Consider the following 27302-nt stretch of genomic DNA (forward strand, 5'->3'; position numbering starts at 1 on the left):
ATTTGTAGCTTTCCTAGTGAATAGGATAAATGAGATCATAGCAGTATGGCAACCGAGTTGAGACATTTTATTCATCGTTTTTACCACTCAGCCACCATTATCAAAAGGAAAAAGATAATTTCCATTAAAATGAGGGAGTTAAAGGCCCTCGTTTGGCTGCCATATTGAGAAGATCTCATATGAGTGGGTTGGAAGCCAAGGGGTACAAGTGATTTTTTCCTAAATGGAGTTTGGTAAAGTTAATTGTTAGAATAAGTACACAAGCGTACCTATATACAGCCGGATGTGTACCTCACTCACTCACTCATGGATACAAATTCTAGACCATTTCTAGACATGCTGGAGAGCTGAAATTTGGCACACGTGCGTGGGACCCGAAATAATTTGGAGAAAAAATCCGAAAACCGGAAGTTTCCGCCACGTGTCGTCACTAGGACGACAAAATGGCCGAAATTGCGCTTTTTTCGGGGACGTTCTTCCGGTTTTTAATTTACCGCGCGTGAACCGTGCGTGACACAAGGATACTTGATGCATTTTTTGAAAGCTGATAAACAATTAATAAATGATTTAAACGATATATTCAGGAAAATATAAAAATGGCGGGCAATACAATTTTTTTGGGGAGAGATTTACTTTTATTGTATTACTCTTGAAATATGGATGTCATAGTGGCAACTTCTCTTAGATATGATAGAAAAGGAATGTTATCATATAACATCGTCATCTCTGAAACCCCTGAAACTCCCTAAAAAATTAAAATTTGCTTATAAGTAGTACTTTTTGGGTAGTTTTCGTCACAAATCCGTCGCTTTTCCAAGCCTTAACACTCATCGCTACGGAATGGATGTGGACGATTGATGACCCCTGGCAGTACAGACCTATAAACCCCCGGTAAACCCACATACACCCCCCCCCAAAAATAAAATTTTGCATATAAGTCTACTTTTTGGGTACTTTTCGTGACTATTCCACCGCCCCCAACGACTCATCCCCACGGAATTTATGTAAACGGATGGTGACCGTCAGGAGTACACACATATAAACCCCCGGTATCCCCCTGAAATCCCCCCCAAATGTAAAATGTGCTATTTAGTCTCCTATTTGGGAACTTCTCGGAAACATTACGTCGCACTACCCGTCCCCTCTGAGCTTTAGATCCAGAATATTTGGTGAGGGCAAGCCACCATAAACCATATGGGAAAAAATACCAGAAAACCCGGATCACCTCCTGGAACATCGCCAAAAAAAATAATAGATTATTAAAGTCTCCTTTCCGAGTAGTTTTCGTCACAATTTAACCAGTGCCCCTACTACTTATTAAAACCCCCGATAACCCGGTGAAACCTCCCAAAAAATTTCTAATTAATCGCCTCTCAAGGTAAAAGAATCATCAGACCACTGTTCCGGACCCCTAGGACTTATCGGCACGGAATTTATGGGAACGATTTGTGACCACTGGTTTAACACAAGTATAAAACCCCCGGTATACCGTTGGATCCCCCCGCAATAAAATGAAAAACTTGCCTTTAAGTCTTATTTTATGGGTACTTGTCGCCACTATTACGCCGCATTGCACTACCCTTTGCAATCATCGCTACATGATCACTGTGGACGATTGGTGACCGCATGTATAACACATTAAAACCCCTGAATCCCCCTGGGCTCCCCTATCGGTGGAGAAGACCATTTATAAGGAATAAGCGGAGCAGCTGCGGGGGTGCTCCTCATCCCCAAGGCAGCGAAGCCGCCCCACAACGAGGAACGGCGAAGCCGTTCCGAGGAGTAACTGGCGTAGGCGAGGGGGAGCTTCAGTAACCCTCGGGCGGCGAAGCCGCCCTGATGTTCAAGCGGCGCAGCCGCTGTGGGCTCCCTCCACCCCTGGGCGGCAAAGCCGCCCTGGCGGCGAAATAGTTCCAAAATGCCCTTGCCCTCTGGGCGGCTATGCCGATTCCATACGAGGAACGGCGAAGCCGTTGGATGTCCATGTGTTGTTAGGGTAGCCACAACAGCAGTGCACCATCAACAAACCCATGTCTGATTGGACTCTTATATTTATTCTGATTTCTATTAAAGTAATGTAAAGCAAAGATCATCATTTTATTTTACTCATTTTATCAATGAATGCTTTTTTTTATTACTTCTCTCCCTCTGTTGCCAAATTTTCTTTCCTATTTGTGAATTCTAATGGGAGAAAAGGTCATTGAGCTTTGCTCTGTAGATTTTGGTCAATTTTAAGATATTTAGCCAAATTATATGAAATTCCACCAACCCATTCCTAAGTAGTTAAGGTTTTCCCCATGGACCCACGAGAATAGGGTGGTGAGGGTTTATTTTTAAAGGGTCTTTCACCTGTTTGGCTCCTTGCGGCAGAAAAAAGTCTCTGGTCTCCTTCGCAAATTATCCAGCACTGACAAGAATACATACCATATAGATACTGCCGATTAAGGATTCATATTTGTCATGGGTTGCCCTCCTTCCCTGCCTGGTAAAGACTTGGTCTTGGCCTTAGTCATTACCTTGAACAGGTTGGTTGCATCTCTTTGCGCATTTCCTATGTGATTCCATGCTCTATTCATATTGCATGAAAGCTCTTATGAGCTATTCATTGATATACATCAGCGATCTACCACAACAGTGAAAAATATTAATATGCATACCATTTCTTATGAGATAATTCTTTGCATTACAGATTAATGGGATAAGGGTAGGATACTCACATCACACAAAAAACATACATTCAAACTAAACTACATACTCAGATTATACTAAATTACATCAACTCATATACACACTAAACAACATGCTCATATCATACAACATTGCTAACTTTCACACCAAACAATATATATCTTGTACACACTAAACAACACACTCTCAAATATGACATAACTTGGTTTAAACTTAATTACACCTTGAACTTGCATAAACAACATACTGCTATCGCAACATAGAGGGCAGAACTCTTATTCAAATTCAACAACAGATTCTCAACGCTAAATTACATGAGTAACTATACTCTCAATTGCGTAAAATGACATTCTTCAACTTAAACAAGATGAGTCTCAGCACACAAATTTTAAAAATAATTATTTCATTGGTTACCTATGAAATGCACAAATAACAACTACTTATAGGCAATTTAAAACAACATTTATCACAGTAGTCACTAACTTAGTGATTCAACATCAAGGTTAAGGTAAAACCACCAGTAGTTGACACTGCACTAGTAGTTGACACTTATAATAAAAAAATACAATAACAAGAGGAATAAAGGTGCCAGATGATTAATATTTTTCTGTCTGTGTAGTGTAGCTCTCTAGTGGTGTGTATGTGAACTACTGTACCGCCATCTTTAACAGCAGTCTAACCACAATCATCTGATGACAACAGCCCATGTTTTTCAATTGATTAATGTGATTTCGTTGTGGAGTTTGCTAAGAACAAGCTAAAAGGTAAGCATTGAAAATTTAAACACCAATTATAATTTTGATTAAGGAGATGTTTAATACTTTGTTTTAGACTCTAAAGTATACAAACAGTTTTCAAAATAACCTGTAAATTAAAAAAAATGGCTGTTTGGCATCATGTCAACTACTGAAACTTTAGATGACATAGTATTGAGTGGTTGACACCGTGTGTCAACTACTCAGGAGTAATATAATTTAATAATTCTGCTTTATTTGAGTGTTATTTAACTGCTTACATTGTTGAACTGTGTATTATAACCTCTAAAACATTTTCAAAGTATTGTATCCAATAGTTGACAGGGGGTGTCAACTATTGGAGTTACAATGTGTCAACTTCTGAATTACTCCCTCTTTCATTTTCAGATGCCTCCAACAAAGGGAAATTTTAGAAATTATACTCAAGAGGTAATGGAAGCAGCTGTGGAAGATGTAAAGTTGCATAAAACACCATATAAAACTGCAGCTAAAAAATGTAATGTTCCAAGGGTCACTTTGAAGTACAAGGTTGAAGGAAAACACCCAATTGACAGGTAACACAGGTCTACATGTTTTTATGTCTAGCTTAAGAGTCTACATCCCAAGCATAGTGTCAATAAGACAGCAGGGCTGTATTTTTATCCCTACACATAAATTTGTTATTTCTATTAACTTAAATCTATTTGTTATTTGTATTAATAATTGGCTAGTTTAGGATGCTCAAGACTTAGGAAACTAGTCTTTACATAGTATGTGGCTACCTACTTTATCTAACTTATTCTGATTATGCATTTGTCTTATGTTGTCTTTGAAACTTTTTAATAAATTCCCGTCATTGGTTGGGACCATGCCTATATCTCAGTTCAGGCTAAGACAGAAAAGGTTTCTAACTGAGAATCCTCTGTACTCTCTCTCAGAGTTTTTTAAATTTAATAACAGAATGTTTGACAATTACTTTGAGTGTGTAGTATGTAATTTATTGTATTGACATATTCAATTGTATAGCGTGTTGTATACTTGAAGGATTAAAAAATTATTCTATTCTATTTGTGTAGGAAAATGGGTCCAGCGGCTATTTTAAGTACAGGTGAAGAAACCACTATCAGTAATTGGATTTACAGCATGGCCCGTGCAGGATTTCCTTTTACAATGCAGGAGGTTATCTTCAGTGTGCAGCGCCTTTTAAAAGAGTTAAAGAGGCCAAACCCGTTCAAAGACAGCTGCCCAGGAAAATCATGGATGAAAGGATTTATGAGAAGAAACCCTGGAATAGCTGTTCGTATGTCTCAAAACCTTACCACAACGAGGGCTGCAGTGTCCAAGGAAAGCCTTTGTAATTGGTTTAAAGAAGTAGAGACATTCTTGGTTGAAAATAAACAAAAAGAGATTTTACAAGATCCAAGAAGAATCTTTAATACGGATGAGACAGCCTTTTTTTTAAACCCAAAGGGTGGTAAAGTATTAGCAAAAAAAGGGGATAAGACTGTATATCAGCAAGTAAATTCGGATGAGAAAGAATGCCTTACTGTCCTTATCACAGGTAGCGCAAGTGGTGCTGTACCTCCCCCAACAGTTTTGTACAAATATAAAAGGATCCCGCAGGAAATTGCAGAGAATTTCCCTCCAGCGTGGGGCTTGGGAAGAACAGAGTCTGGTTGGATGACCTGTGAGGCATTCTTCGAGTTTGTCGCTGACATTTTCTACCCATGGCTGAAGAAAGAAAATATTCCTTTGCCAGTTGCTCTTTTTGCGGATGGGCACTCATCTCATTTGAGTTTGCAAGTGAGCCAGTTTTGTGAAAAAAATGGCATCATTCTCATTGCACTGTACCCAAATGCGACGCATCTCTTGCAACCGATGGATGTTTCGGTTTTCAGGACTCTTAAAGAGCACTGGAAGAAGAAAGTACATGAATGGAGGTTATCCAATTTGGAGGCTCCAGTCTTAAAGAAGAAAGAATTTCCAAAACTTTTGAAAGAAGTTATAGACAATGTGCTACAAGTGACTATCCTGGAAAATGGTTTTAGAAAATGTGGATTGTTTCCATGGAACCCAGAAGCTATCACTCTCCCATTAAACATTGAAGGTGATAATCAAGTCACAAAAGCCAAAGAACGTGGACAATTTTTAAAAGAAGGACTTCGATTTCTCAATGAGAGTATTCCAGAAAGCAAGCTCAAAATATTTTGTAACAGGGATACAATTAAAGAGTTGGAGGAAAAAGATATTTCACTCTTTGAACTGTGGCAGAAGACAAAATTAGAACTGGAAAGTAATTTGTTAAATGCATCTGGTGCTACTAATGAGCCAGACAATCTAAGCATTGTGGATGGGGACCTGTCATCTGCAACACTCACTCCTAGTGCTATCGATGAGTCCACTTATCATACCACTGATGATTACAATATGCCATCTGGAACGAACAACCTTACTTGTATCGATAAGCCTGCTAGAGATAGTATTAATCATACTGATCTTTGTCAAGCTGGAACTTCTAAAGTATCTGCAGAAATCCCCAGCCCATTCAAAAGACACTAATCGTAATTAAGTGAAAACTCGATCACAAAAGTGTTTAGCCAACGATGGGAGACAAATCATTATATTTTGGCTGTTCTCAAAATCCTTAAGAAATAACCAAGTAGCACGCACGAAAGACCTTGGGTAATGCCCTTCGTTAGCGATCCACAAACACATAAATCAGGTAAAATTAATCAGAATCCACCGAAAAGACAAGATGATCACAATAAAATCATTGGACAATCTAACACTATCTGATACCTGTGACATGAAAGCAACATTACCGAACCTACATTACGAGGCATCGCACTTAATGATGAATAATCCAGAGATAACTTGTCTCACAACAGCAGTCAAACCCGTGAAAAAGAATAAGCGGCAATAACAATGGATTGGTTGGAAAAATATTCTCGCTATTCTCGTATTGGCAGGAACAATGAAAGAGTACAAATCACCGACTAAGTATTACAAAGGTACTCCCTTCAAGCATCGTCGTGCTTTGCTAACTGTAAAATATTATCGTAGGCTAAATAAAGCAGTGTAATCACAAATATTTATCGGCATTAATCGCAGCAAATATAAAGATATCATAAACTCTAACATGAAACAGTAATGACACACATATGAAACGAGGAACCTATAACTTAAGCATGACTCGCTGACTTACCTCTTCACTCCAAGCCGGCTAACATCAAACTGAAGAATCGAAGCGCTTCAGAATGAATAGCGCCAGAGAATAGTTACCTGATTGGATAACGAATGTGACGTCACGAAAAAGTCCAATATATTTTCGTAAAAAAACTATAAAATAGATTGTTATAATATATGAATTAATATGATTTATTTGAATTAAATATTAAAAGGTATAAATTTAATTCGATTGTTGTAAAATAGTTAATTTTTCCGAAATTTAATTCTTATCGAGAGCTACGTCACATGCTGTTCGCCTATGGCGAAAATTGATTGTCTTTTTTTTCATGTGACGTCGTTAACCTCTTCCCCAATAAGTTCTCTAGTTTCGGTGCGTGGCCGCTTTTGACTCTCCGACGGTCCCAATGCCCTATTCAATGATGTCCCACTATATTCCATTGTTGACCTCCACACCCACTAACTTTCGCGGTATATTTCCTCCCCCACCCTATATTAACGATCTTTTTTAGCCTTTACAGACTATGACTCATTCTCTCGTGCAATTTCAAACTACTTCCGCACTCTGAGCGTAACAGTGTCTACTCCGACAGACCACCGTCAGTTACTCCATTTACATCGATGTGACGACCAACGGATACACGGATGCAGCGACACGACTGCTTATTGCATACATACCACGCTGGATAAATTAAAAAGGAGTGAAAATTGTGTGCAAGTGAAGCTTCAGTTAGAAATTAAGACGGCGCAAAGAGCGGCTTATTTGGACGAAATTCACGCGATCCATCGTGATTAAGCGAGTGAGTACAAATTTGTTGTGTAGTTTAATTGCCATTATAATTTTCAGTCCATCACTTAGTGCCAAGGTTTTCGACAAATCACCATCAAAATACAAAGATAAGTTCGATTTTTTGTATAGAATGATACTATTCAAATATTAAGCAAACTCTAAATAGCTCCTTGAGATGTGATAAAAGGTAAGAGCTGATATTCCTTCGAACTTTGGTATTCTCCGATAAATTCTCAGGTAAAAACTTCTGTGTGTCCTTCTTTTAAGTGCGTTTATCAGCAACCTTCTTCATTAGCGTGTGTTTTGACAATGATCCTATGGTCTAGCATTGTACCTGCTTTACTGTGTACAGGGAATATGATTTACTGATTGTTACGGAGTGAAGGGGAAGATTAGGTAGAGACGTGCGCGCGGAGTCAAAATCCAATGGAGTGATCGTGATTATTACGCGAGTGTTGAAGTACAAGTCCTATCTATTAAGTGTCGTCATCTTAGATCGGAAATTCGGAAAACCGTTTCACGCAGCTCTCAATACTATTCTCCTTTCAGCTATCATTTCCATATTTGCGTCTATACAAACCATCACTTGGTTTGAGGAATTGATTGAGCGATGGCATTGGTTATATTTTTTGTGAGCCCACTCAATTAAACTTCTGCGCCGGTAACCCAAATTTTCAGTCGTGCACTTAGTACCGTCACTTCAATTGGCACTTATGATTAATATTCCCTAAACTTATCGCGTGGATTTTAATGTATTATCGACATTGTTTTTCAATTTTCAGTCCCATAATAGTTAAATTTTTCAATTCCTCAAGTTACATTCCTGTTTCTCAGCAACATTTAATTAGCATACAAAAACTGTGGTTAATTATTTACATTTTCTGGTGCCATTGGTTCATGTAATCATTTTATCTATACATTCCCGAGAAATGCTACAGATACAGATAATACTTAGCGTTTATTCAAAGCATTCATTTATGATGATTATTAACTGTCCCGACTTCCAGTAATATTTCTAACGTCGTTCTCTTTTGTGTAATTTTGCAGTTGCTGAACTACGAGTTGTCCTGCCAATTGATCCTGGTGTTCGTCGGGACTGCTGTCACGCCTATGAAGTGAGAAGAAAATCTGGTTTGGGCACCTGTTACGTGCATGTTTGCGGAGCAGAAATACACCGGAATAATCGTAAGTGAAAAAATTAATTTTCATTTACATGCAAGTGATATTGCAATCTATACAGGAAAGCCAACTCCCTCCACGGCTCACCATCACAAACCTGACGATCAAATATTCCTAAACAGATGACTTCCCTCCTACCCCCGTAAACTTTAATTTTTATTTCAATAAGACTACTTTTTCTCACAAGCGCCCCTCCACGCCATCCTAAGTAATATTCACATTGTTGGGTGGTGATCCTAAAATTCATCCGGACCGCTGGATAGATCAGTGGATGTGAGGACGGGGTTAAAGAGTAATTTTATACGAACATGCATTTAGAGAGTTTGCTATTGGGAAGGAAATTTATCTTCGAAAAAATTCTACTTGTGACTACGAGTATTTTCCTTGTTAACCTTCGCCATTTATCAAATTAATACTAAGGTTGGAATCTCCACATTGGTCTCAGATCATGACAATTGCGCGCCTCTAGTGTATTATGGAAGGAAAAGATCGAAATTTAAATTAAATTCATTGGAGGCAACAAGCGACTATCGGACCGATTTGCTTACTTCCACGACCTTCAGTTTTAATCACATTTTTGAGGAACCGTTTGAGCCCCCACCTCCAAACTCATTCCTCACACTTACTCTAACCACTTCGAATAGTAGATACCTAATTTATTATTTCTTTGAGTGTGGGTCTGACCTTTAATTAGGTTACTATAAGGGTGTTTACGGATATCAGGTACTCTGTACACGAAATGTCCATGCGCGCGTACAAAACAGGCATCAATTTCCATAAATTTATCCCGAAGGGTTTCAAACAGACATAACATTATGTTCATGTAAGTAAATTATATTCACCTCGACTTATTTTGCGCTAAATATGAATCCGAATTTTCGACGTATGTGACTGTACAGTAATGCCAAAGCCTTGTTCAAAAATAAATTCATCACTTGATTAATGGTGGATCAGAACAATAAACGACTTAATCTTTCAATCACAGAACAAATCGCGCATTAATCCTGAAATGAATATCAGAAGATTTTAGTTCATTACGATTGTTTTTCTTTGTTAGATACAACTATTTCACTTGATAACCATAAGACCATAAGATGAACCACGCCTCCTCGTGGGAGCACAACAAACCCACTTGAGTTGGGAGGGAGTGACTTTTCTTCGGTTAGGTCGAAATGGAGTGATTAGTTATCGAGGAAGGGAATTTGAGTAGCAGAGTGATTTTTGTGATTGGGTGCCCTGGAGTCCAAAAAATTGACCCTCCCTTCAAACTCACGAGGGTTTGTTGTTCTGCGATGTCGAAAGGTTGGTTTAGCGTCGTCGCCAATTCGGCGTTCATTCTCGAGAGAAATATTTCGGCTCGTGGGTGGTATGATTTTTGTCTCAGAGACTATACTAATGCTGCACCTTTAAGGTAGAGAATTCTAACTATACTAAGAGCGATAAATCATTTCAAATTTAATAACTATAAATTTTCCGACATAATAATTTGCTCACATGAGTGGAGTTGAATTTACGTGGAAATTTTACGTATCATTGGAAAATTTGTAATAATTACCTCACAAAGCGTAATAGGCACATTACTGAGTAATATAATCAACACCTATCACACGGTTATCCAGAAATTGAACTATATTCTGAGTGACAATTTCAAATGAAGGAGGCAATAATATTATTAAATATAGGATTCTCCGTTCAGTTACCACTCACCACGCATTTTAACTGGTTTACAAAAGAGAGCGATCAGAATTTCATGGGGACATTATTAGATGAAGGTAATAAGTAGTTTAAAAAAGTTAAAATCATTGTTACTTGTTTTTTTCCTTGGATTTGTAGCCTCGACTCTTTCAACAGGAATGAAGTTTTAAGGTCCGAGTATCGTTTGATGTGTTATTCCTCTTCTGTAACTCTCATTGTATCACAAAATGCTAAATACAATGTAATACAATCACCACATGTGCTTCCACACACACTGACACACCACCGAACACAATTATCACTATGCCATGGGCTGACTCAGCGAATTCCAAATTCCGATTTTATCCCACTCCACTTAGACCAATGCACTTGTTCACCATGTGCAACGAACAGTAATCGTTTTTTAGATGCATAAATCACTTCCTTAAATTTATTGAAAAATGGAATCATTACTTCGTAAGACGGAAAAGGCACGCCATTCGGAAAAATTCGACATTCTCATCACACGGCTCTCGAGCAACTGAACTATAGTCTGAGTGGCTTCTCACAGATCGGAAATTTTCTCCACTTTCAAATCAAAATTGAGTCATGCCGAAGGCCTAAAGCCACGATCAACTCAACCAGTCTGTACATGACCCCACAAATTGTTAGTCCCTAAAAAATTTCATAAGTACGACCGGTTTAACGGCAGTGATGCGCCTTGTCTACCTCACGTGCAAATTCTAGTTATTACTCACGGTGGATTCGTATGGGCATTCTTCGCTTCGAGGGCATTGCCTGATTCATTATGAAGCGAGGGATAAGAGACCAACTCTCACCGCGGTATACAATAGATTCGACAAAAAATTAAAAGCGTAAGGTGAGGTAGGGAGTCATAAATCCATAATTATAATATTATAAAGATCGCCATATTTCGCCATCGGCTGGAGCATTTGTGTGCCCACGAGACGTACCTACCACGGGGACTGTGCACTACACATGGGCAGTACCTCGGCATATTTATTTTAAAGAGGAAAGATTTGGAAAAATGCTAATTCAAGAGACGCGAATTATACAGAATAGAGAATTTTACAATCCGCGAATTTTACTCACCGCGAATTTAAACGCCTTTGCAAAAGAGGCAAAGCGATACGAATAGGGTAGTTTCCTTTTATGTTTTTCGCCTAGATCGACAGATTATTTCTCCTGTAGCACGTATTTCACGCTCTTAGATTTTTAAATGACGAATTCTATTTTTCGCGATTACCTAAATGAAAAGTGAACATTTTCAAGCACGCGAAAACGCGACGGCTATGTATGAATGCTGGGTAAACTCCGTGTGACGTCGTTCTGGTTCCCGCTGCCGCAAGTGAGGTGACCTTGGGGCGAAGCTTTGAGCGCTGATACGACGCAGGCTGCTAGCAGATAGCACAGTACCCTGCTAGCGGGTAACGCTTGGCTTAAATAAGGATTATTAATACCTTATCAAACGAAGAAAACTTTCCGACCTTGGCCAGTTTAAATAGGTGATTATTAAGACATGTTTTCCTGAGCTCTGCGACTCATGGATGCATTGGTAATCTCAGACGATGTAAAACTCTTAACTACTCGTATAGAAACTAGGTCCATGTGACGTCACGTGGAGTGGAATCGCAATGGCGCCAATCTGACCTTTTTCAAATGAGGTTAAAATTGGCCATTGCCATTCGTCTAAACCGGTATTTCTAAAACTAAATAATTTGTACATTATGAATACACTAATGGTGGGTAACGAATCGCAATCAATGCATTTCGTTTTCTTTGATGAAGGAAACTACCCTATTTCACGGGGAAATAAGATAGTATTAGGGGTGTTAACAGAAATTTATATTCGAAATGATAATCTATCAAAATCATTCCATTTCCGCGCTATCCCTCTTGATGGAAGATTATCTATTGCAAATATAATAGGAATAAATTGATCACTCTGACCTCATCTCTCGGATACAGTTTTTGAAAACTGTTTTCAATGACACCCAAGTAACACTATGAACATAACGTCTACAAGACACACTGGGGTCTCCTCTACGTGGAAACATTTTCAAACATCAGTTTTATTAACACTTTCCATGCGGATTACTTCTTAAGCAGTCGCGCCTGTCACCGCTGAGTAGGGTTCTCTTTTTGGACCGTCGTCATCAATTGAACCCCTGGCCTCCCTAAAGGAGTAGTTGTTCTTGACGAATATATAAATATAAATAATATAATAAAATGTACGGCGCATGCCTGTAGAATTTTTAATGTTTTTTTTCGCAGAAATATGATTATATGACATGATGGTACGATAATCAGTCTTTTTAAAATGAAATTAGCGAAATATTAGATTCGCCGTTGAATATTAACTCAAAAATTACACCCGCACTGAAAGTGTTGAAGAACAAATAATACCCTCTGAAATAAGTTTTTTGTAGTAAGAAAAAACCCGGAAGAAATAAAACAAAAGTTATACAGAATCATCAAGTTATGGGAATATGATTTGATGTTTTCCCGGCGAATAATGTGGGTAAAATCTTCTCGGGATTCCCACGGAGTTGATTTAACCATATGAGACAAAGTTTAGAGCTCCGACTCGGGACTCGAAACGTTGGCTAATATGGAGAATTTAACCCGGTGGGAATCCCGAGAAGAGTTGGCCCAAGTTCTAGGAAGCTTCCTGTGTATCACGGAGCCGGTGCAGCCCCGAGCCTCCAACTGCGGAGCAGAAGCCGCGTCTAAGCAATCTTGTACCGCATGTGCTGTGGCGTAATTTTCCCTTTCGCCTTCGATAATTATGTCAATTAAAAATATCATTTTCTTCTCCCTTTAATGATAATAGTAATCCTTAATACTTTGTGTAGGGAAGAGTACTAAGAGAAGTACTTGGTTAAATGTTCATGTTAAATTTATAGTTTATGCTAAACATGGAGTCTCTAATTTTTACCTCTAGCTATAGGAATTTGAAAGTTGGGAAGCGAGTGGCAACTATCCGTGACATTTGACTTTTCTAATGACAGAATTGCTTATTCTTATTCTCGGAAATCGACAGAGAGGCATAATGTAAGGACGGCGGACTTTTAGAAGGAGCACGTGACGTCAGGAGTTAATCATTCCATTGCCCCCCCTGCTTCCACTTCTGCACAGACATTACTTGAGGCCGAATTGGAGCCACGGCAGAAGCCGCTTTTTACGTGTATATGGAACACCTTTTAAAACGGACTGTGGGAACCTGATTCCCTCAAGCCTCGCATTGTGACGGAGCGGCAGCCTAATCAGCTGATTTCTCTCCATGACACGACGATACGAATCAAATCAACTGATTTTGGCGTTACCTGGTGGAACATAGTTACCATCATGGTACAGCAAAGCAAAAACGAAGTCCTGTTCCACAAATAATTTAACGCTGTCCTCTAGTTTCAATGGCTTAGCGTCATTGTCAAGATAAACACACAGATCACATACATTACAGGGCACTATATTACTGACAACGCGTAAAGAGGAGCAGAGATACGGTCAGGTGGTGATGAGGCTAAAGGGGGGAGCAGAGAGGATTAGCAAGGAAACAGTCAGATTTTAAAACAGTGGAATGGAATTGGGAACTTTTAAACAAGCCATTTAAAATAGTAATGTTAGGTACATGGGATTATTTAGTGGCAAGATTGAGACTTCAAATCACATTTATCTAAACTTTTCATAGAAATATAATTTCAGCATTAAATTTTTACATAAATTTGACCAAAGTGAGACTCTTGTTGTTTTAGAAATTTTTGAAATTACTAACTACTTTCTTATTTTTACTTTCTTATTTTCGCACTTAACTTTACAATTTTGAATGGCATAACCGAATTTAAATATTCCTAATTCTTGTCGACTGTTTTTAAATCAGTCTTTTTCCTAGCTATTCCTCCCTCACCCCCAAAACCTCATCACTGCCTCCCCTTCTCTCTGCTTCCCTACCCTTCTTATACATTTATACTTTCCCCCCCCCTTAACCCTCCTTCGACCTTTCTCTTAATCCGGCTTCACCATCCCCTCCTCCCGTTGTTGAATAAATATAAGGCAAGGCAGGGTACGCGATCTTTCTCTTTATAGCTATAGTCGTTGAAGATATTAGAGAGCATTTAATCAATTGAAATATTTATTAAAAATTTAATTAAATAATTTAATTTAATTGCTTTTTATTTAAATTAAGTTTTAAATTAACATTAAATTAAATTTTAATTTAATTTTTGAAATAATTAAATCAATTTCTGTTTTCTCCCATTAATACGACGCGTCGCGACGATACGAAATCTGCGTTGCGGTTGAAAATACCTCCCTACTATTAAACTGCACAGACCGCACTCACCGCTCTCTTCATCCTCCCTTCACCCTTTCTCTTCGTAAAAAACACTTCATCCCCCCCCCCCCCCATACCTTCCTTTTCTTAGAACCATAAATACTCTACGCTCTCTAGTAATGTTAACTCTATGCCTAGAACTCAGGAAAACACGTGCGGTAGGCAAGACGCAACATCCCCGTTCGACCGGTCGTTTTTTTGTCATTTTTGAGGCATTAAAAAGTCGTGAACTGATGCCATGTACTAACTGCACCCTGATTATGTAACTGTGAGAAGGCTGAGAGCGATATCGTTGCCAGGGGCAACGCGATTCCAACGACGATTATGAAACCGTGATCGCACTCTTTATCACGCTGCGAATGTCATCGGCTTATCACGAGCGAAGCCGATGGTGAAAAGCATATGCAAAACGAGCACTAAATGCATATATTTGCAATAAATTATTGTTGTTTGTTTAATTTAAAAATGCCCTATAATCGAGTAAAAGCCAATAAAATTCTCATTTATTTCTACTGGAGTGCTGTCTTGACTTTATTAGTTGTACACGTTGTTTAATTGTTATATGCGCATGGTGCTGAATTCCATTGAGCAGCTTAATTTTCACACAGCAAATTGGAAAGTACTGCTAATTGAAGTGCATCCGTCGTTTAAACGTCAATTACTTTATATCGAAGTTTAATTGTCAACATTTGCCAAGAACGTTAGTCTCCCATATATCAGCATGGTTAAACTCCTTTTCGATTTTTTAATCATAATAAATCAACTATTAACTACTTACATTCAAATCGCTTGCGCGATTACACTTCCATCATCATTTCAACATCAATTAGTTTCAATCCAAGGTCACGAATTTTCGACCATAAATTTCGATATAGCAAATATAATGACTGCAGCATCTCATACATTGAAAAGTAATGCTACACTTTCCCCCGTAACTTTTCCATAATACGAGTACTTTATCATAATATTACCTATTGGCGAAGCGAAGTACTTAGCCTTGAAATGCCTCCATTTAATGTTTTCGCTGTTTGTTATTGTTGTTTCAAAGACTCCGCAAAAGACGCATTCTCGGACAGAAATGTGTCGAAGGATTTCATTGGTTCTTCAGATTTCTCAATGATACCAACCTCGCGCGCTCGTACCTATATGATACGCGCGATGACGGTGGCTTACATGATCGCATGATACAGCGGAACGTGATAGGAGAACGTGTGATAGTCATCTATCGCCGTCGTCGCTGTCACATTTACATAATCGAGGTGTAGGTGAACTTTCTCAGGGACTGTGCTGCAATAACAATCGCGCAACCGCGGGGCTCAGAGGTTCCATGACTAATATCTGGGCATAGTATTGCTTCCAGGAGTTGAATGGCGTTCGTTTACGCGGCGCGCGAGCCTATGGAATCAGTCGGCCGACCATAACTAACCGTCCTGCGTCAACCGCAAGGTCAGTCTAGCTCGGGCAACTGGAGGGCGAAACGCATGGACACACCACCACCAGCTTGTGCGAACATCATGCATTTTTGACCGTTGCACTGATGCATTACAGAACATTTCGAGATAGTTGTCATACCAAGTGTTTGCCGTCAAGCATCATTATCTGCGGTCTGTAAAGTAAAGCAAGACACCCGACTTCGAGGAGCTCGATAGTCTAAAATAATCAATTAATTTCAGTGCAACAGAAACCATGCGAAAGAGAATATATTTCAACGTTGGATCTTTTACTAGAGTCAACTTAAAAATTAACAAAATATATCATTTTATTTTGATAATTTACATCATTTTGATCTTTAAAAAAATTAATCACGTGCTAAAATCGTTTTAACTAACTTAAAAAATCTTCAGCTCCACAGCATTTCCTTTACTTAATTTAAAAAAAGTACCCGTTTTTGTGTGTATTTTGCTGTATTCCCGTAATTTTCGTGCCAATAGCTTGCAATTTTGACGTAAGAAACACAGATTTTGTTTTCACAGTTTGCAAAAACAAATTGTCCATACCATTAAAATTGATGGTTTTGTTGTAAACAACGTAAATCTCTGATAACTTCGAAACCAATGGGTCAATTGATTGCTATTGAATCTCTTGTGCTCCTTCTAAGCCTCCGTAGTCCTTTATTATGCCTCTCTATCGGTTTCGGTGAATAAGAATAATCAATATGGTAATTTCCTTCATCAAAGAAAACGAAAGGCATTGATTGCGATTCCTTACCCACCATTAGTGTATTCATAATATACAAATTATTTGGTTTAAGTAATCCCAGTTTATACGAATGTTAATAGTCAATTTTTATCCTCATTTGAAAAAGGCCATATTGGCGACCATACAATGCCACTCCACGTGACGTCACAGGGACCAAGATATTATACGAGTAGTCAGCAGTTTTACATCGTCTGAGATTACCAATGCATGCATGAGGCACAGAGCTCAGGGAATCATTCCTTAATAATCACATATTAAAATTTCCTATGGTCGGAAAGATTCCTTCGTTTGATAGGGTATTAATAATCCTTATTTAAGCAAGCACTACCTGATTTCAGGGTACTCTGCTACCTGCTAGAAGCATGCATCATAGCGGCGCTCATAGCCTTGCACCAATGTGGCCTCACACAGATGCAGCCGGAACCAGAATGATGTACACGGGCTTTTCCCAGCATTCATACTTAGCCGTCGCATTTTCACGTGCAAGAAAATTTTCCCTTTTCATTTAATCGCGAAAAATAGATATCGTCATTTAAAACTCTAAAAGCGTGAAATACGTACTTCATGAGTAATTATCTTTCGATTTAGGCAATAAAAGATAAGGATGCCACAATATTCTGTCATTATAAACGTCGAATGTCACGGATTGTTGCCACCCGCTCCTCCAACTCTCACATTCATACATTTAGAGGTAGAAATTAGAGACTCCATGTTTATAATAACTATAAATTAAACATGAGTACCTATTCATTAAACACAAAAAAGTGAGTAAGCGTCATCAACCGACAACAAAGAATTCAATAGATGGATAGTCCAACTTGGTTGTCAAAGATATCTACGGATGAAAAGAAAGAGGAAATTTATAATGGTGGGATTATTTCTCTGTTAGAAAAAAGGAGCGTGATAATTAAATTTAATGGAACACTTAATAAAGCTGGAGATATTTAGGCACTAAGCATTTCCAATTAGGCGCTTATAACATTGCATTACCCACCTTTCCGTCGCCATTGAATCCCGCGATGCCTGAACCTGGAATCAAGTTTCCCAGGGGCCAAATGAACAGAACTTGATACAGCTCTATGTTTACAGTCGCCGCCACCGGTATGTGGCTTGTTGCTACAAAATACCATTTCCTCATGAAATGTCTCCAATCTTAGTAATGCATTTTCATAGTGTTTCTCTGTATTGCGTCTGAAATTCTTTGAGCAACGGAATATCCCCACATCATCAGAAAGATCATCCTTCTCAGTTATGATTTTCTATGAAGCCGTTGCAAGGAATAGCTGCTCTCATGATAATAATAATAATTTTATTGTCGTTAAGCCAATTTAGGCAATTGACAACGTCAAACATATACATATACGAATATTAAATACAATTATCATATTAATGACATTAAAACAGTATTCGTTGTAACCTCATAAAATTTTAGACAATAATATCATACAAGATACAATTTCTTTTACAACTTGCAAGTTGCAAGCAATCACTATATTTTTGATTCAAAAAATTCCTGCAAGGAATAAAATGGTCTTGCAACAAGCCATTCCACTAATTTATTTTTGAAATTAACAGCAGGTATATCTACTATACTACCAGGTAACTTATTGTATATTCTTATCCCTATGCTCTTGTAGTTGTTAAATGTTGTGGATAACCTGTAGTATGGTAAATTTAATTTGTTTCTGTTCCTTGTGTTGTGACAGTGAATATTTTGTCTCTGAAGTAGATGAGGTAAATTATTCTTTGTGTGTAATAAAATGGAGTAAGTATATAAGTTAACAACTGTCAGTATTTTAAGTTTGATGAACAATGGCTTACAGTGAGCTAATTTACCAGCATTCAGCATTATGCGAATTACTTTCTTCTGCAATAGTAGGATATCATTAATGCGACTACAGTTACCCCAGAGTACAATTCCGTAGGTAATTATACTTTGAAAGAATGCAAAATAAGCAGTCCGAACATAATGATCTGAGACATGATTTTTTAACTGTTTAATTAAAAAAATAACTCCAACTTGGTTGCCAAAGATATCTACGGATGAAAAGAAAGAGGAAATTTATAACGGTGGGATTATTTCTCTGTTAGAAAAAAGGAGCGTGATAATTAAATTTAATGGAACACTTAATAAAGCTGGAGATATTTTGGCACTAAACGAGTTTTCCAGTCAAGAACTCAATGTGATACTCCCAGGAGAGTTTACTATCTATTAATACTCCTAAAAATTTAATGTGAGTCATACCAATATCATCAGGTGTATTTCTTAAACTAAAGTACAGCTCTTGGGTCTTACTTTCATTTAACTTAAACCTTCAAGTGGTCAACGCGAATGATTTTTTGCTGCGGATTTTTCGCACAATTTGTGCATTCCGGATGACTCCCGTAAATGTCATTACCGTGGCTAGTCCCGGTATACTTAAAAGTAGATAACATGGTAGTCGTAAATTGTATCCGATAAACAAAGTACCATCATAGACATCGAGATACGGCTTTGAATTCAAGAATGCAGGCTGCTTGTTATTATTCAGATATTCTGTTGCATTTTGAAAACCTACTCATGCGACATGATGATTTGCTTTTCCCATACCCAGGATCGACACTTATTGACACCCACCTAGTAACACACCTAGTGAAAAATACGAGCGAAATCTGTCAAAATAGATCACCTTAAATTCGGTCAAATAGATTTCATACCGTTGTATTTGGATGTGAATGCTATTAACTTCGATTGCTGTCACAGAGGTACTTAACGTACTTCTATAGTTCTATCCGCTGACTGAGCAGCCTGGATTAGCTTTGATTTCTTTTTCTCCAATTGGCTTTTGAAGCGATGAATCAAGACCAGAAGTTTTGTCAACAAAATTTGGAGATGTAGCACTTTGACATACTTGCTAATACGTTATTTTTTGTGATTTTTTTCTAACTCGGAACCAACCAAAATTGAATTCATATTATCTCAATTGAAAACGAAAAAAACATTTTTTGTCCGTCACCGCAAAATAAAATTTTCTCCATAGTCAGTAAAAGCAAGCCATGGGACTGATGTTTTTTCGTTTTTGATAATTGAATTGAGTTTCTAATTTCAATTCTTCATACTCAAACTGCAATTGTTTATGATGCTACTAATCATAGACTTACTAAATTAAGAAAAATTAAAGTTTATAATGCCATAATATTATTCCACCCTGCCAAAATACAGAATGGGATCCCTGTAAACACAAATAGCTGCTGAAGCTGCTTTTCATCGGATATGCGCTCCAATTTCGGCTTTGTCCGACAGATGTGATTAAATGGATTTTGGGCGAAAGCCGCTCGCGTCCCCTCCCCGCAAGCTTCTCCCACGCGCCAAATGCACCAAAATTCACACCAAGTGCGTCTTACTTCGTTAGTCTAAATATTTAATGTTTCAGTATCGTCTGATTCTCAAAAACACCGCCACAACGTCGATTACCAGCAACGGCTGAAGATCAAGAAAAATAACTGCTAAGCAGTTCCCAAACCCAGCGTAGCTTAGCGTCCGTATCTATAATAAAAAGAAATATTTAAGTTCAAATTTGAAAGTTCATCAATAGATTTTTGAAAATCCACAGCACTAATGTCAGATGTAGCCTGTGGTCTCTGTCCAATATGTCATCAGCGAGTAGTCCTTAAAGTTGATATTAAAATCCAGCACTTTAAAAAATCTCGGATCGGCCGCCAAACGCATACTTGCAACAACGCAAATTCGGTCCTGAGATTGCCCTCCCAATGTTTATGTCGCAAATCTAAGTCAACTTAGTGCAATTAGCAAATATACCTCTGTAAGGGATGAAATATGATTTGATGCTTTCCCGGCGAATGATGTGGGTAAACCCTTCTCGGAATTCAACGAAATTTATCCCTGATGATGAGCCCCGAGTCGGAGCTTGAAACGTTTGCCATTATGGAAAAATTAACGCGGTGGGAATCCCGAGAAGAGTTTACTCACATAAAAAGGGATGTTGGAATTATGCTTGTAGCATAGGGATGATGCCTCCTTTTTGGGCGGTATTCATTGTATTTTTGTGTATCTAATTTTCACTCGGAAAGGAATCGAGAATCGCAGATTTTATAACTTTTGCTAATCCTCCGACGGGGGAGGCAAACCCAAATGCTTCTTCAACTAACATCACACATTCCCCTCTAAACTTGGATTGATAAGTGCTCTTGCTTTTTTTCATCAGACAAAAGTATAGTCTTTCACTCCATAAAAATGTAGCCCTTTGATGACACCCTTTGATGCCTCTCTTTTCGTATTCACAATAATTAGCATCTTTTTCTGTCTACGTAAGTAATTCTTGCAAACTACCTTGGATGTTTCTCACGAAGTTATGATTTTTGCGTCAGCTAAAGTTGCGGGGACGACCATTGCTGTTTCTTGGTTCTTGAACATACCTCTATCACATTTGGCAGACGAATTTTCCACGCAGAAGTTCCAGTTTGAGTTTAGTCCTGAATTTTTATTTGATGAGGAACGTAGAGATAAAAATCGGATGATTTCTCTTTAGTTTAATTTTCTTCGGATGAATTGAGAAAGAAAATTTTTGATACTATTTTCCCATACAAGAATGAGGAACTTGCATGGGTCGTAGATTGCCCTAAAAACTATTTTGAATAAGTCAAATGGATACATAAGCTCGCGAAAATACCTTCAGTTTCTCCATTCAACATCAAAAGAAATAAAAAAATTGCATTTAAAATCGAGAAAAATTTCTCTGAGCCGACCACTGCGCGAAGACACCCGAGCGTTGCCGAGGCCAGGCGTGACGTCATAGGTGCCTAAACAACCGTAGGGAGTAGGGAAATACGCTGAGCGCATGGTGTAAAATTTGTTTTGAGGGAGTATTTAGCCGCTCATCGTCACTTTATTTTGTTCTGTTATTCTTGGGCAAGTTTTCCTATTGCTATTGTGCCTAGATTATTACTTGGGATATTAATAATGCGGCATCGGGATGATGAAGTACAAGCGTTTCACTTCGTATGTTTTAGTGATAAGAAAAATGGGTGATAACGTTGCCACTCGTTCGAATAGTACACCTGAAATTCATCTACATCTACATAATACCCCGCAAGCCGCCTAAAAGGCGTGTGGCATGGGGTGTTAGGACACCAGCCTTTTTTTAGGACACCAAAAATTGATGCCACGACCCTCATGGAATTTGTTAAGACAAATTATTGCTATACGTCGGCGGCAAATCGAGTTGTAAAAGAAACGTGTAATACTGGAGGATAACGATCGTAAGCTGTGCTGTTGACATTAGAGTAAGCTGTGCTGTTGAATTTGGCAACACCGAATTAACGGAGAAGGTAGTCCTATCCGTCCTACGGTACGAATTCACAGCAAAACAGTCTGCACACAATCCACATGTGAGATCGCGAATCGGTTCCGCTGCCAACACACACACAAGCTATAACCTATTTCAATAATATAGGTAAATCCATAAACAATATACTAGCATATACCATAAAAATATAGTGGGAAATAGGCAAATACTCATCAAAAACTGGATGTCACTGTCACATTCTTATATTCATCATGTACAACTTACAATAACAGAACTCGTTATGATGAAAACAACTATTTATTCACTGATTTAAACCCTTAAATTTGCCCACACAAGTGACACAGGTGACTTTTCTCACTACTATTCGTTGAAATAATGGAATAACAAACTTCACTCACAGTTTTTATTTCAATAGCGTCATCGTGAAATGTCATATCTACGATGAACAACGGAGATTAGCACGCCACTGACAATTTTTACACTACTGTTAGACATTTATCGATAGCGTAATAGCACTTTTAAAGTTCAATCACGATGGAACACTGATAACTCTTGGCCGATATTTTTCAACCTTGTCAAACTTTGTGCATTACAACCACTGGCACTGTGATTATTAGTAGTAGCTTAACGGGAGATGTCACGTTGAAAATAACACTATTTTGGCACAAAAATGTTCCTAGATGTCTCCAATCAGCGAGCAAAAGTTGCATTGACTGGAATTCACCTCATAATACAAGCACATACAGTCCTAAACGACGAATTCTCCGGTACCTACGAATAAACGGATGAAGTTATTGTATATAAAAGCTAAGCGGACATTAGTAAACATCAAAATCGTTCTAATTACATACTTAAATGAATTATATGCCGTCGATAACATCAACTTACAATTAACGTATCCCCCTTCCAATGGCCGTGGCTCAGACTCCTACAACGATGTTATTTAGGTATTATAAAATTTTTGGTTTAACTGCTCCAGTTTTATATTTTATGCCCTTACTCAGATATTAATATTATAAATAATGCAAAATATGAGGGCTTTCAAGCCTCTATCGTCGGATATTTATCTTTAAATATAAAATAATCAACACGTCTAACAAACGAAGCTCTCACAACTGCTGGCAACTATTACAAACAATCACAACAATAGCTTCGCGTGATGTTTAGGCACCTTTGACGTCATCGAGGCTTCGTCGGCAGTGGCTTGGGGGGTGAGGGAGTTTTTCCCGCGCTTTAAAATTCGTTATATTTATCATTAAATATCTCGCGAAGGAAAACTCAGATTTACATGCGGTTTTCTTTGTTGTATTCAGAAAATAATTTTCTGCCCACCTGTGAAATAAAAAAAATTCATGCAAGTTCCCCATTGACGATGTCGACTCAAAGCTCTCCGACGATTCTCTTTTTTTTCCTCAGTTGTCGGGTTTCTTTAGGACTTGTCCCTTGTTACTTGTCCCTTGTTGTCTTTGACTTGTCCCTAAGCTTCCTTTATTACCTTCTACCATCTTCCGATTTATATTATCAAAGATAAACGACCTCCTAGCAGCATACGCGGGATGAATTCTGCTGTATTGGAGGCGTGGGAAGGGTAGAAGCGAGCGGGGAGGGGAGGGGATCGGCCTGAGCATGGCCAACTTTAATACATGTTTAATACATACATACAATATTAAAGTTGGCCATGGCCTGAGGCTCTTGTATCCGCGACGCTGCGTGAGCGTTGGAATATTTTCTTCGCGGACACGGACTCAAATTAGGTATTTTGTGGCTAAACGGTGGCAGATGCGTCAAAATGCATGAAATTTTTGTTCTGAAGGACAGTAACTCGGCAAAATCTAAAGAAAATGACCATAAAATACTATATTTTTCGAATTTCGACCTTCCCCCCCTAAATTGCATTTGAGCGAGGGTCAGGGGTTCACCTAGAGGTCTCAAATTTTTCAGGCCTTATTTTTGATCGGTCCCACAACTCTTTTTCATTGGGCCAGATAAATTTGAAAAAAATCGATTTTTCCGATCCGCCCTAATGTACATGTGTTAAGGACGCTTTACACGGGGCATATGATTGCACAATCTGGCGTGTGTACGAAGGCGGTCAAAATAGGGTGGCTTCCTATTTTTTTCCTATTGCCGAAATCAAAAGATCACGCTTTTAGATTTTTATATGACGATATCTATTTTTGGCGATTAAATGAAAACTGAAAATTTTCTTGCACGCGAAAACGCGACGGCTAAGTATGAACGCTGGGAAAAGCCCGAACGACGCCATTTTGGTTCCAGCTGCCAGGGTGTGAAGCCACCTTGGTGCGAGGCTATGATCGCCGCTACGATGCAATCTGCTAGCTGGTAGCAGAGTGCCTAGCAGGTAGCGCTTGGCATAAATAAGGATTATTAATACCCTATCAAAAGAAGGAAACTTTCCGACCATGGACAATTTTAATAGGTGATTATTAAGAGATGTTTCCCTGTGTTATGTGCCTCATGCATGCATTGATAATCTCAGACAATGTAAAACTCCCGACTACTCGTATAGCATCTGGGTCCCAGTGACGTAACGTGGAGTGGCATCGCGTTGGCGCCAATCTGTCCTTTTTCAAATGAAGATAAAATTGACCATTGCCATTCGTCAAAACTGGGAATTCTAAAACCAAATAATTTGTGTATTATGAATTCACTAATGGTTGGTAACGAATCACTATCAATGTCTTTTGTTTCCTTTGATGAAGGTAAATACCCTATTACGTCGTGTAAAGTGGTTAATTGCTAGAACGCTTGGGAGAATGCATGGACGTGAAAGATGGCAAAATAGCCCCAGTCCTATTTCGTTCGTACATTTGCACAATTTCGCATAGTAATGAGGAATTCAATTCTTTTATAACCTGCGCAATTTTGAGACACTTTAATGGACTTTTTTTCGGTGATTACGAAAATCTAGTATATTGCATACTGTATGTTGGTGTATGCTCACCCCCTGCCAAACACCATTGCGGCGGCTCTCAGGGTATTATGTACGTGTAGATCATTTGATGAAGTAACTTTTGATGGCTCTGAAGAAATTATTTGCTTTCGCAACATTGACTTTGACTAAAGAAATTTCAATTGCGTCCTCCCCCGTTGTAGAATGCGCGCCGTACCACAATTCATAGGAAAATACGCCTCATTCGAGAGGCTTATCTTACGTCAGATCTTCATCTTGCACACTCGTATCAAAGGAAAGCACGTTTATAGCATTACTAATATCGAGCCTCTCCTCCACAGATTAAACCGCCACGCAGGGCAACGCCACCGTGAGGATAAAAGAACGCAACCCATGGCTCTCTACAGACATCATGCTTCCAATGAAAGCCGGAATCTCCAAGGACAACGAAAAGGAACATCTTCTCCCCTCCACGATTCATCAGTGATCACGGCCACCTTTACCATCAGGACATAGAAGTACTGTCGTATCCCGCTCGTCTTCGAACGAGATATTAGCGACAGTACGAACGTCTCTCGAATGGAAGGATCTGGTGCCGGAAATAAAAGGAGTCACTCTGAATAAAAAAGCAGTGACTTTATTCCCTTTACGAATGAACAAGTATGTCCCCAGCCCCTGGGCCGATCCAGCTCAGCCAGTCGCCACGCCACAACTCAGCCCCGAGCCAACCTAGGCATACCCTTTTAATCTTCCCCGAGGGAAGGTCCAGAAAACCCTCTTATCTACCCCTGGACCGACATCCGCCAATCACGAGCGGGTCATCTCGTAGACTTGCACTTTGGACTAGCATGCCTACGTGCCGGCTCACGCGTAACAATGGCTGCTGGATGCTACAGTACCAATGACAGTGTTGATTCACCCAGTGATTCCCCTCCCCCGTGACGATGACCGTCACGTGCGATCTCTCCCTGAGGTGGTGGAAAGTGAAAGACTATTTATTTATCAATTTATTTGCTTATCTATTCATGTATGTATTCAGTAGATTCGCCCTATTCTTGTTGTATATATATTCTCAATTTTATGCATTGTTACTATCGAAATGAATTGTCTATCCTTGGTGTATTAATATTTTATACGAACGTGCTGCGCCCGCTCCCAGCGGGCTTCCTCCGCTCTTTTCAATGCAGGTCCACAGAGGGATAGGCGCGTTTCTAATTTTAAAACGTAGAAAAAAAGGCAGGGTCTATTGTACGAATTTAATTGGAATGTTCATGTACAAATTGAGGTCAGAGGACCTCTTTAAACACAACATTGGAAGTAATTACACTATCCTCTGTTAAACGCACATGATGACTCATACTTACGTATCAACAGGAGACTTGAATGTGGAATCAGCCGCATTTTGATAAAAGTTATTTAAAGAATGCGAGATGTTGTTGCAAATGAACAAATGTATCAGTTTGTGCGCAGTTAACGTCAGGAATATTTACCGGTTTTTGTTTTTTTGTCTTTTTTTCTAAATTATTTAAAAACCAATTTTAGGAAACAATAGCAATATTTAAGTAGTAAGATATGCCGTGACATGTTCTCTGATAAATTCTGTGCATTTTGGTATCTCATTTGTAGAGTTTCGTTGTGTATAAGTTGAGAAAAAGGTATGTATACTGTAGAAATAATATAGAAGATAGTTTATTGTACTGTGGCCTGACGGTAGATTTACGTGTTTTCCGCCGTCTTTGAGCGAATGGCGGGCCGATACCACTTCCTTGTAAGTCTTCAACCCCAGTTATGCTGAAGAGGCGCCAGAAGTAACAGCTCCGCGAATATATATATATTATTATAGTATTCTACCGATTAAGGTAGGTTTCCATGGAGTACTAAAGAGGTGATCTGGGAGCCTCCCTTTCCTTCCAGCACTGCCTTCTTTAATTCACTGTAAGGCCTACTCTCTTTCAATCTATCTAAAAATCCTATTCTTTTCCTTCCCCTCCCTCGTTTCCCCAACATTCTACCCTCCAACACCATTTTCAACATCCCCTCACCGCTAAGCACTAACTCCATCCAAACCTTCTGTCTCCTGCGTATCTCATCTAAAAGCTTTCTCTCCTCGCCAACCATATCCAGCACTTCGTCGTTCCTTTTCCTCTCCGTCCATTTCACCCTCTCCATTCTTCTCCATACCCACATCTCGAACGCCTCCAATCTTCTCTCGTCTTCTTTCCTCAGAGTCCACGTTTCCGCACCGTAGAGAGCTACACTCCAAACCAAACTCTTCACT

At 38.8% G+C, this 27302-nt stretch overlaps 1 protein-coding gene and 1 long non-coding RNA gene across 2 annotated transcripts; both read left to right on the forward strand.

The window, feature by feature from the left end:
* Nucleotides 1-3195: 3195 nt before the first annotated feature.
* On the forward strand, nt 3196-5981 carry LOC124163054. The gene is made up of 3 exons (XM_046539837.1): nt 3196-3452; nt 3831-3997; nt 4499-5981. The coding sequence occupies exons 2-3, from the start codon at nt 3831-3833 to the stop codon at nt 5979-5981; spliced, it is 1650 nt and encodes a 549-aa protein (XP_046395793.1). The 5' UTR covers nt 3196-3452.
* Nucleotides 5982-7171: 1190 nt separating this feature from the next.
* Nucleotides 7172-25763, forward strand: LOC124162782. Its single transcript, XR_006865676.1, has 3 exons — nt 7172-7408; nt 8446-8583; nt 25366-25763. It is a non-coding gene; the product is annotated as an uncharacterized LOC124162782 (long non-coding RNA).
* The last annotated feature ends 1539 nt before the right edge of the window (nt 25764-27302 follow it).

The sequence above is a fragment of the Ischnura elegans genome, chromosome 7, assembly GCF_921293095.1.
Source record: "Ischnura elegans chromosome 7, ioIscEleg1.1, whole genome shotgun sequence".
Taxonomy (NCBI): domain Eukaryota; kingdom Metazoa; phylum Arthropoda; class Insecta; order Odonata; family Coenagrionidae; genus Ischnura; species Ischnura elegans.